This window comes from Pseudophryne corroboree, chromosome 3, assembly GCF_028390025.1.
Source record: "Pseudophryne corroboree isolate aPseCor3 chromosome 3, aPseCor3.hap2, whole genome shotgun sequence".
In the NCBI taxonomy this organism is placed as follows: domain Eukaryota; kingdom Metazoa; phylum Chordata; class Amphibia; order Anura; family Myobatrachidae; genus Pseudophryne; species Pseudophryne corroboree.
Window position 1 is genome coordinate 306,350,450 of NC_086446.1, and position 12,306 is coordinate 306,362,755.

Sequence of the window (12,306 nt, forward strand, 5' to 3'; positions counted from 1 at the left end):
TAAATTGCAGTGTAATAATAAAGCAGCCAGTATTTACCCTGCACAGAAATAAAATAACCCACCCAAATCTAACTCTCTCTGCAAATGTTATATCTGCCCCCCCTGCAGTGCACATGGTTTTGCCCAATTGCTATCAAAAATCCTGCTGCGATCAACTTGTAATTACCCCCCCCCCCCCCCCCTGCCCAGAATATTACGCTGCCTCTGCCAGCTTGCCTTCTTCTTAGTGCATCCTGGTGCCATCTCTTTACAGGACACCAGTGGTTATATATAATGAATGTGTTTGGATTATATCATGTAATTGCCCAGTGATGGTAAATCCTGCATTCTTAACAGATGTTAATAAATGTTTGTAGAGGGACCAGCAGGAGAAGTGATCAATAATTTAATTGCACTAATCAAGGTGGGAAGTGGTTTTTGTTTTTCTTCATTTTTATTTTTTTTGATTGGGGAGAAGGGGCTGGGGTAGGGCGAGGTCTGAGATCTTGGAATTTACTTAAGTAGATACATAGTATTGTATATAATTTGTTGGAACACAGTTATGAGTACATAATGAAAAGTAGGTTTCTAAGTAATGCTTACTATGTGTTTGATCTCTAGGACACACTGGAAGATTCTTAAAGGCTATATACTCTACTGGATTGTTTTTAATCTTAGTACAGTCATCCTTTCAGATTGCTTTCATCTACGTACCGCCTGAAGGTAAAACATCTGTGTGCTAAGGGGAACTGGGGATACTTTATATTATTGATATACTGTAGGACGGACAGAAAGTAATAGCATCATATTAAGGATGTCTGCTGAATGCTTACAGTAAGAGAGAGATATATTACTGCCTGTGAGGTGAGAATGGAGCTGTTGGAAATTTAGGGGTAAATGTAATAGAGTGTGAGAATCAGAAAGTGAGAGATTTTGGGAGATTTCTTTAAAAGTGCCAATCATTTACATGGCTAAATTAACCTGGTTTTGGCATGTAAATGAATGCCACTTAAAAAAAAACCCTAACACCCTCCCCCTTCCCTTCCCACTGCAGCCTAACCCTATCCTCCCCTCCCACAGCCTAATCCTAATCCCTCCCCCCCCCATACTTACATTGGGGATGTTGGCTGTTGGTATTCTGTCCACTGGCATCCTGAACATCGGGATGGTAACTACATCCCATTTAGGATGAGTGGCAGAGACCTTTTGCTTACTGTTTGTGATGTACATTGCTCTATGTACAGAAGAGAGGCCGTATACAACGTGGGTGGAAGCTTGTTACTGTTAGTGAGGCTGTCTGCTTGCGGAGTACTAATGGGAGGCGGATTTCCTTCTGGCAAACCACGTGTGAAGCAAGTCTGAAAGTGTTTTGCATTTATGACTAGACAATGAGGTTTATTATGGTAGAAATGTGTGTGGACAATGAAAACTAATCACATTACTAGATACTGTGTGGTCAGTGAGCTCTCCACAAGCTCGTCATAATGATCCAGTCTTTTATTGCTGTTTTTTTAGACTATTTGTGGGAAGAGATCCTGAAACACTTTGGAATTGTAAGGTGAGAAAGATTGTTTTCAAGCATTATGACAGGAATAGGACAATATTTTTTTTTCATTTTCTCAACATTTATATCTCACTTTGTGGCAGACCAGAGAGAAGATACGCATGCATGACATTAAGGTGCATTTTGTGGGATATTTCCCAATTCCAATGTACTTCAATTAGAAACCGCACTGTGCCAATGTCACACGTTAACTGTGTGCAGTCTGCAACCTATGTGAAGTACTGTACGTGAAGAGTGAGAAAATCACCCCGAACCACAAACAAGTGGCAAATAAGATAGCAGGACTTGTTAGTGGCTGTAAGCAAAGTTATGGATGCAATTAAATAATATGGTGGTATGATTTTTGCAACTTTAATAAATGAGGGAAAAATTCCAGCCAGCAAGTGTATTTCAGCAAATGAAAGTGTCTTCAGTATTTTGGGCTACATGAAAATGTCTCTATAGTGTTTTTCTCTATCGTCCTAGTGGATGCTGGGGTTCCTGAAAGGACCATGGGGAATAGCGGCTCCGCAGGAGACAGGGCACAAAAAGTAAAGCTTTAGAATCAGGTGGTGTGCACTGGCTCCTCCCCCTATGACCCTCCTCCAAGCCTCAGTTAGATTTTTGTGCCCGGCCGAGAAGGGTGCAATCTAGGTGGCTCTCCTGAGCTGCTTAGAATAAAAGTTTAGTTAGGTTTTTTTATTTTCAGTGAGTCCTGCTGGCAACAGGCTCACTGCATCGTGGGACTAAGGGGAGAAGAAACGGACTCACCTGAGTGCAGAGTGGATCGGGTTTCTTAGGCTACTGGACACTAGCTCCAGAGGGACGATCACAGGTTCAGCCTGGATGGGTCACCGGAGCCGCGCCGCCGTCCCCCTTACAGAGCCAGAGTAGCACTATCTCAGGTAGTGTTACGTCAGCACGGGTGGATTCTAAATATTCCAAAATCGCAGCTGATTCCAACGACACGTCTACTGTTCCTAGGAATGATTCTGGACACAGTCCAGAAGAAGGTGTTTCTCCCGGAGGAGAAGGCCAGGGAGTTATCCGAGCTAGTCAGGAACCTCCTAAAACCAGGACAGGTCTCAGTGCATCAGTGCACGAGGGTCCTGGGGAAAATGGTGGCTTCTTACGAAGCGATTCCATTCGGAAGATTCCATGCAAGAACATTTCAGTGGGATCTACTGGACAAATGGTCCGGATCGCATCTGCAGATGCATCAGCGGATAACCCTGTCGCCAAGGACAAGGGTGTCTCTCCTGTGGTGGCTGCAGAGTGCTCATCTACTAGAGGGCCGCAGATTTGGCATTCAGGATTGGATCCTGGTAACCACGGATGCCAGCCTGAGAGGCTGGGGAGCAGTCACACAGGGAAGGAATTTCCAGGGCCTGTGGTCAAGCCTGGAAACGTCTCTTCATATAAACATTCTGGAACTAAGGGCCATTTACAATGCCCTAAGTCAAGCAAAACCTCTGCTTCAGGGTCAGGCGGTGTTGATCCAATCGGACAACATCACGTCAGTCGCCCACGTAAACAGACAGGGCGGCACGAGAAGCAGGAGGGCAATGGCAGAAGCTGCAAGGATTCTTCGCTGGGCGGAAAATCATGTGATAGCACTGTCAGCAGTATTCATTCCGGGAGTGGACAACTGGGAAGCAGACTTCCTCAGCAGACACGACCTTCACCCGGGAGAGTGGGGACTTCACCCAGAAGTCTTCCACCTGATTGTAAACCGTTGGGAAAAACCAAAGGTGGACATGATGGCGTCCCGCCTCAACAAAAAACTGGACAGATATTGCGCCAGGTCAAGGGACCCTCAGGCAATAGCAGTGGACGCTCTGGTAACGCCGTGGGTGTACCAGTCAGTGTATGTGTTCCCTCCTCTGCCTCTCATACCAAAAGTACTGAGAATCATAAGAAGGAGAGGAGTAAGAACTATACTCGTGGTTCCGGATTGGCCAAGACGGACTTGGTACCCGGAACTTCAAGAGATGCTCACGGACGAACCGTGGCCTCTACCTCTAAGAAAGGACCTGCTACTGCAGGAGCCTTGTCTGTTCCAAGACTTACCGCGGCTGCGTTTGACGGCATGGCGGTTGAACGCCGGATCCTGAGGGAAAAAGGCATTCCAGAAGAAGTCATCCCTACTCTGGTCAAAGCCAGGAAGGACGTAACCGCAAAACATTATCACCGCATTTGGCGTAAATATGTTGCGTGGTGTGAGGCCAAGAAGGCCCCTACAGAGGAATTTCAACTGGGTCGTTTCCTTCATTTCCTGCAAACAGGACTGTCTATGGGCCTAAAATTAGGGTCCATTAAGGTTCAAATTTCGGCCCGGTCGATTTTCTTCCAGAAAGAACTGGCTTCAGTACCTGAAGTTCAGACATTTGTAAAAGGGGTCCTGCACATACAGCCTCCTTTTGTGCCTCCAGTGGCACCTTGGGATCTCAATGTGGTGTTGAGTTTCTAAAGTCACATTGGTTTGAACCACTTTCCACTGTGGACTTAAAATATCTCACATGGAAGGTGTCGATGCTGTTAGCCTTGGCTTCAGCCAGGCGTGTGTCAGAATTGGCGGCTTTATCATATAAAAGCCCTTACTTAATTTTTCATTCTGACAGGGCGGAATTGAGGACTCGTCCTCAATTTCTACCTAAGGTGGTTTCTGCATTTCACATGAACCAACCTATTGTGGTACCTGCGGCTACCAGGGACTTAGAGGACTCTAAGTTGCTTGACGTTGTCAGGGCCTTGAAAATATATGTTTCCAGGACGGCTGGAGTCAGAAAATCTGACTCGCTGTTTATCCTGTATGCACCCAACAAGCTGGGTGCTCCTGCTTCTAAGCAGACGATTGCTCGTTGGATTTGTAGTACAATTCAGCTTGCACATTCTGTGGCAGGATTGCCACAGCCAAAATCAGTAACAGCCCATTCCACAAGGAAAGTGGGCTCATCTTGGGCGGCTGCCCGAGGGGTCTCGGCTTTACAACTTTGCCGAGCAGCTACTTGGTCAGGGGCAAACACGTTTGCTAAATTCTACAAATTTGATACCCTGGCTGAGGAGGACCTGGAGTTCTCTCATTCGGTGCTGCAGAGTCATCCGCACTCTCCCGCCCGTTTGGGAGCTTTGGTATAATCCCCATGGTCCTTTCAGGAACCCCAGCATCCACTAGGACGATAGAGAAAATAAGAATTTACTTACCGATAATTCTATTTCTCGGAGTCCGTAGTGGATGCTGGGCGCCCATCCCAAGTGCGGATTATCTGCAATACTTGTACATAGTTACAAAAATCGGGTTATTATTGTTGTGAGCCATCTTTTCAGAGGCTCCGCTGTTATCATACTGTTAACTGGGTTCAGATCACAGGTTGTACAGTGTGATTGGTGTGGCTGGTATGAGTCTTACCCGGGATTCAAAATCCTTCCTTATTGTGTACGCTCGTCCGGGCACAGTATCCTAACTGAGGCTTGGAGGAGGGTCATAGGGGGAGGAGCCAGTGCACACCACCTGATCCTAAAGCTTTACTTTTTGTGCCCTGTCTCCTGCGGAGCCGCTATTCCCCATGGTCCTTTCAGGAACCCCAGCATCCACTACGGACTCCGAGAAATAGAATTATCGGTAAGTAAATTCTTATTTTTTTAAGTATGTACAGTATATACAAGCTTGCAAAAAAGTATGAAAACCTATGCATAACTCCCACCTGCAGGTTCAAAAACCCCATTACCATCAGTACAACAACATAAACTACATTATAAAACCATCATTAAACCCATTTTTTTTGCTTTTTAGAGAAAATAGTATGAGACACAGCATGTTTTATTGGCCATATTTGAAAACCTGTAAATACATTATTATTCAGAGGAGGATACAGCATGGAGGAAAATTATCTGTGTATTTAATGGGTTGCCCTTTTCTTTCCTCTCCTTTTTTATTTTTTTCACAATGCCAGATTCAGCGATGTAGATGCCTGGAACATTGTCCGGCTGCTGAGCTCCGACATTGGAATGTTTATCACTGGGCTTTTCATTCGAAGAACCTGTAAGAAGTTAGTAAGATCAGGAGGCCCCAAAATAAATGTTCGTGTAAGCAGTGAGGAGGAAGAGGAGGATGAGGTAAGCCTGCAACGTCCCTCCTACAAACCGGTTTTCACCCAATATCTACTAGCTACTCCAAAACTAAATATTGGGCATTTTAGAAAATGTGATTGAACAATGATCGCTGTCAACCTTTGTGTGCAGTCATCTTCTAACAGGGGGCTAGCTGCATCATCGCTTAGAGAGTGATAAAATGGAGAAAGAAAAAGTGCCAGCCAATCAGCTCCTAACTGCCATGTCACAGGCTGTGTTTGAAAAATGTCAGCTGATTGGCTGGTACTTTTTCACTCTCCATTTTATCACTTTCCAAGCAATGATGCATCTGGCTCATGTATAGTAATGCAGATGTGATTCAGTCACTTAGCCGAAGTGATGAACATGTGTCTTTCATCCCTTTTGTCCATATACATGTGTGGTCAAATAAGTTGGCTCTTTCACTTTCACCAAGCAGCAGGACAGACCTTTTGAATGGAACCTTTATTATTACACACACTGAAGAGGTTTTAAAATCAGTCCGTATGATTAATTGTGGCTCTATAGGGCACTTACAGTAGTCCAGACTTGCTGATTTTTGTTCGGGGGTACATAGGGCTGCTTATAAGAATCTGTGCATCTGGAGTGAGATAGAGCCTCATTATAGAACAAATGGAGGTGACATTGTCTGTGTTTCTTTTAAAACAAAAGTGGAGGGGGGTGGGGGGGTGGCACGACTCAGTGTCCCCTGTCTCCACCATCCTAGTACACAGAGCAATGTCCCATCCGACTCTTTCAAACTAGCTGCCCCATAAAAGCTAATGATCATCAGACAATAACTTTCTACACTGCAGAACAGTAATAGAGTCCATGGAAGTGAGAAGAGCTCCCCCGACCTGGCCTCCAATACTGCTTATTTAAGAACAGTAATTTACAGTATAATCTATAGTAGTAATCTTGTACTGAGTCCATATATCTTGTACTGAGTCCATATATTCTGTCACTAAGGTGGAAATCAGGGTAATTTCTATTGTATGCTTTCTTTATGTTTTAGTTCAAACACATTCTTTACATCTTATGTTTACATTTACACTGAAATGCTTGTGCTTCATTGTAATTATTCTCTGTAATGACGCTTAGTAGTGGCCTTTAAATAAAAATAATTACAATTTTGCCATTAATACTTACACCTCTCCACAAGATGGCAGCACTACAACTAATGTTATATACAGCTGTGAAACTGTGTTGCAAATTAGTAGTAGCTGAAATATAGGGGGTCATTCCGAGTTGATCGCTCGCTAGCTAGTTTTAGCAGCCGTGCAAACGCAATGCCGTCGCCCACTGAGGAGTGTATTTTAGCTTAGCAGAAGTGCGAACGCATGTGCAGCCGAGCTCTGCAAAAACAGTTTGTGCAGTTTATGAGCAGCTCTGAACCTGCTCAGCGCTTGCGATCACTTCAGCCTATTCGTGTCCGGATTTGACATCATACACTTGCCCAGCGAACGCCAGCCACGCCTGCGTTTTTTCGGACACGCCTGCGTTTTTGCAAACACTCCCTGAAAACGGTCAGTTTACATCCAGTAACGCCCCTTCCTGTCAATCTTCTAGCGTCCGCCAGTGCGAAGAAAATCTTCGCTAGAACCTGAGCACAACCACGTACGCATGCACAGAAATGCCGTTTTTCACCTGATCGCTGCGCTGCGATCAACTCTGAATGACCTCGATAGGGCCTAATTCAGAGCTGATTGTAGATGTGCTAAATTTAGCACATCTACGATCAGTTTCACAGACATGCGGAGGGACACCCAGCACAGGGCTAGTCCGTCCCACATGTCTGGCTCATGCCCTCTACGCCACCCGCCACCCCCCACCCCCCGCACAGGTACAAAAGCATTGCACGGTGGCAATGATTTTGTACCTGGCGAGTAGCTCCCTGCCAGCGGGCTGCACGCTGGCAGGTCGCTACTTGCTGCATCCTGGGTTGCAGCGGCTGCGCTGCAACCCAGGATGCAGCGAGTAGCGACCTGCCAGCGTGCAGCCCGCTGGCAGGGAGCTACTCGCCAGGTACAAAATCATGTGCCGTCACGCAGCCGCCGCAGCCCCCCCCCAACGGTCTGGACACACAACCGTTGTCCAGACCGTGCCCCGCCAACCGTGCTCTAACACCATTGACACGCTCCCTCCCGCCCCACAAACGCTTCTGCCTGTCAATCAGGCAGAGGCGACTGCACCAGTGAGATGCTGTTATCATCTCACTGGGCTACTGGGGTGCGCACTCCACAAGGTAATTCAGACTGTGATCGAGTGATGCAGTCTGAATTACCCCCATAGTTTCAAAAATGTTGGAGCAATATTTACAGTTGCTTAAGAATTTATAATATGTATTTTGAGTTACACAAAATAAAATATTAATATGTGAGTCATGTTTCTTCAAACGGATGTGTTATAGTAAATTGACATACGGAGTGCCGACATGTCCAGAATTTTGACATGTGAAATGTCGATATATTTATAATGTTGATATTGCCAGAATCTCAACTTTGTCAATGTCACATTCACTTGGAATGTAACCCTAACTGCAGCCAAACACTAATCCTAATCTAAGCAAAACTCTCATAAAAGTTTAGATGATACGATGCAAATGTATGGACCAGTGGTTCTCAATCTCAAACTTTAGGACCCTGAACAGTTTATGTTTTCCAGACCACTAGCAGGGGCACAGTTACCGCCTGTCACATTTCAACCACTTAACTGGCAAAACATTTTTTCTAAAAAAAATTGCTCAGAAATGTAATTTTTTTTTGTAATGAGTGAATTAGGTGAAGAACATGTATTTAAACTTATCACAAACAATTTTATAATATATATATATATATATATATATATATATATATATATATAGAGAGAGAGAGAGAGAGAGAGAGAAAGAAAGAAGAAAATATATTTTTATTAACATATTTTTTGTCTGCAACCCCTGGGTGGAGGTCCTGCCTTGCTGAACTATCAGCAGTGATTGGCAGCATGGCAGACACTGGGGGAGGGTGCAGGGAAGCAGTGGGGTCGGAAGGTCCCACTGAGAGTGGCAGCTTGCAGCCTCCCACACTGTATATCTGACTGGTCGCATCGTTTGTGGCCAGATCAGATAATGCACTTTCTAGTGTGGTCAAAAATGATCCGACCATTCCAGTCAAGTGGTTAAAAATCCACAGTTGACTTTGAAAACATGAAGTGTTTGGCCCCCTCCTCTTGGACAGCAGCTCCGATTATGACAACAATAGCAATAGTATATACAGGACCAGTGCTAGGGTGTTCGGCACCCCCCTGCAAACTATAAATTTGCGCCCATACTTTACAAAGGGACAGCGCACGTCGAAAAAGGGATGTGGTCTCACAAGGAAGGGGCATGGCAATACAATTGTACCCCCATTTAAAATGCCCCCAGTAGTAGCGCCGCTTACACATAACGCCACAGTAGTCGCGCCACTTACACATAATGACCCCAGTGGTAGCACTGCTTACACATAATGATGCCAGTAGTAGCGCTGCTTAACGACCCCAGTAGTAGCGCCACTTACACATAATGACCCCAGTAGTAGCACTGCTTACACATAATGATGCCAGTAGTAGCGCTGCTTACACATAACGACCCCATTAGTAGCGCCGCTTAAACATAACGACCCCAGTAGTAGCACTGCTTACCCATAATGACCCCAGAAGTAGCGCCACTCACACATAACAACCCCAGTAGTAGCACTGCTTAAACATAACAACCCCAGTAGTAGCACCGCTTAAACATAACGACCCCAGTAGTAGCACCGCTTACACATAATGACCCCAGTAGTAGCGCTGCTTACACATAATAAACCCAGTAGTAGCGCAGCTTGCACGTAACGCCCCAGTAGTAATGCAGCTTACATGTAATGCCCCAGTAGTAACACCCCAGTAGTAGCGCAGCTTGCACGTAACGCCTCAGTAGTAACACCCCAGTAGTAGCGCAGCTTACATGTAATGCCCCAGTAGTAACGCCACAGTAGTAGCACAGCTTACATGTAACACCCCAGTAGTAGCGCAGCTTACATGTAATGCCCCAGTAGTAACGCCACAGTAGTAGCACAGCTTACATGTAACACCCCAGTAGTAGTGCAGCGTACATGTAACGCCCACAGAAGTGCAGTTTATTCACACACCCACTCCCCCGCACACATACACATACATAAATACACATACATACATATACACACACACACACACACACACACACACACACACACACACACACACACACACACACACACACTTTCTCACTTACTCTCCCTGGCTGGCAGGATCTGGAGCATCATGTCCTCCTCTGTGGCACTGCAGTCTGATGGTACCGTGTAGCCCTGCCCCTCCACCAGTTTAGCCCCGCCCATCCACCCGTGTAACTCCACCCCCTCAATCCAATCTGTCACAGGAGGGGAGGGGGAGAGGAGGCTTTCAGCTGCTGGCGCCGCTGCCTGTCATACAGCACAGCGGCCGGCAGCAGGGGGCCCAGGCGCAGCAGCGGGGATGCAGAGCAGGTACAGCGCCTCTCCTGCCTGTCGCCTACCTGCTCTGCATCCCTTTGCTGAGCGGGTAGCGCCGGGTCTGAGTATATAATATGATTACTAGAGTTACAGCCACAACATGCAGTTTAAGGAATAGAGCAGAGCTGCTGCACATGCTCAATGGTAGCAGCTTCCTCTACCATGTTTGCAGTGTGTGGATCTGAACCCTTAATCAGTGCACTGGACCAGGGACGTGCAGTCAGGGGAGGCAGTGCCTATCCTGTCATTAATGATTGAAATAATACAAAGAAGATACTTATGACACAGATTTTGTGTCAGGAGTAACCTCTTCATATTATTCGAATAATTTAATACATTAAAATAAGTTTGGGAGGCACTGATAGCAGTGCCTCCCGTTGACAGTGGTAACAGGGATAAATTGGGGGGGCGGGGCGGGGCTAAGCTTTGGTAAGTAAAAGCCCATTAAATAAACTGGAAAAGCGGCACTAGTGTGAGTGTCTTGTTGACAGGGGAGGTGCTTTCAGCACACATCAAAGCACTTCCCCTGTCAGCGAGGCTGATGTGATTGGACAACAGATCCAGTGCTGGATCCGCTGTCCAATCACACATACGGCGGGGCGAAGCTGCGGCGGAGTCCGGACAGCATGACTCGCCTGGTGGTGAGGTGGTTGTGGGAGCCTGACAGCAGCAGCGGTGTCCCCAGAGGCGGCAGTAAGACTAGGTCCTGGAGTGCGTGCGGTGGCCGGCCCTCTTCCTTCTCTTCCACCCTCCCAGCCAGCGGCAGAATTACCGGCGCCTGCACTCTCCCGGATTGGGGGTCCTGCACAGGGGACGTGACACCTCTGCCCAGACCATCCAGGTGAGTAAGGGGAGCAGCTGGGCTGCCTTGGAAAAAGCTATAGAGGGCAGGGCGCACAATATGTTTTTCTGCACAAGCAGCTGCTTATGGAAATGGGAATAGTCATCCAGTACTGTAAACTATTATCAGAAATCTAACTGCATATAACAATAGATAGCAAAATAATTAGCAGCGCTTACACTAGTATATTTTACCGTTATTCAGTGATTGGATTGACTATGCCTACATATAAAAGGATTATGACTATTACATATATAAAAGCATTCACAACATGTGCCAAATCTAAAAACATAGGCCCTCATTCCGAGTTGATCGCACGTAGCAACTTTTTGCTGCTCGTGCGATCTTCTTGACGCCGCCTATTGGGGAGTGTATTTTAGCATAGCAGGTCTGCGATCGCTTGTGCAGCCCTGCTATGCTAAAAAAGTTTCCTGCAAAACAAGACCAGGGTAAGAGTCACTTACCCTGTGCAACGGATCCAGCGATGCAGGTCTCGGAATTGATGTCAGACATCTGCCCTCCAAACACCTGGATCCGCCTGCGTTCGCCTCACCACGCCTTGAAAACGGTCAGTTGCCACCACGGAACGCCTCCCACCTGTCAGTCTTCATGCGATTGCCGCTGCGATCACTTTATGCGCTGGCGTCATCGCTGCCTGGCGACAACCGTCATCGGGCAATGGCGCACGTGTGCATTGTGGGCGCCACCACAGTCCCAACCTGTTTGCACCACAGCGAAGAACCGCTGCGTGCGAACGGTCGGAATGACCCCCATTGTAACCAAATTTGCTTCAAGAAATGGCTTATTTAGGACAATTAGGTGGTGTCCATTCCTTTGTATACACCTATAGCTTTAAGTCCAAACTCCTATGGTATTATTCCTCAGATATTGTATCTGATCCAACAAAGTGGCGTATTTAACAATCACTGCTAGAGAATAGATTTTCCAAGGAGTAATGGGCCCTACAGACTGGCCGCCGAGTTGCCCGACGGCCGATACGGCCGTCGGACGACCCGGCGGTGCGTGTGGGGAAGGGGGGGGGGGGGGGCAGTGGGAGTGAAGTTTCTTCACTCTCCCTGTCATCCAGCCCCATAGCCCTGCATGCTAATATGGACAATATTGTCCATATTGGCTTGCAGGTACGAACGAGCCAGCACCAATGATAAATGAGTGTGGGGCCGCACATTATTCATCGTTTCGTTGGTGCCTACACACTGAAAGATATGAACGAGTTCTCATTAATGAACGAGATCGTTCATATCTTTCAGTGTAATCTTTCAGTGTGTAGGGCCCTTAAGTCTTGTATT

The 12,306-nt window shown here is 46.6% G+C and overlaps 1 protein-coding gene across 1 annotated transcript in view; it reads left to right on the top strand.

Moving 5' to 3' along the window:
- The window catches only part of LOC135057252 (piezo-type mechanosensitive ion channel component 2-like), a 216,119-nt gene that overhangs the window by 6,371 nt on the left and 197,442 nt on the right, over window positions 1-12,306 (top strand). Inside the window, 3 exon segments of the mRNA XM_063963144.1 lie at window positions 601-702; window positions 1,495-1,537; window positions 5,476-5,638. Coding sequence (XP_063819214.1) covers window positions 601-702; window positions 1,495-1,537; window positions 5,476-5,638 — 308 coding nt within the window.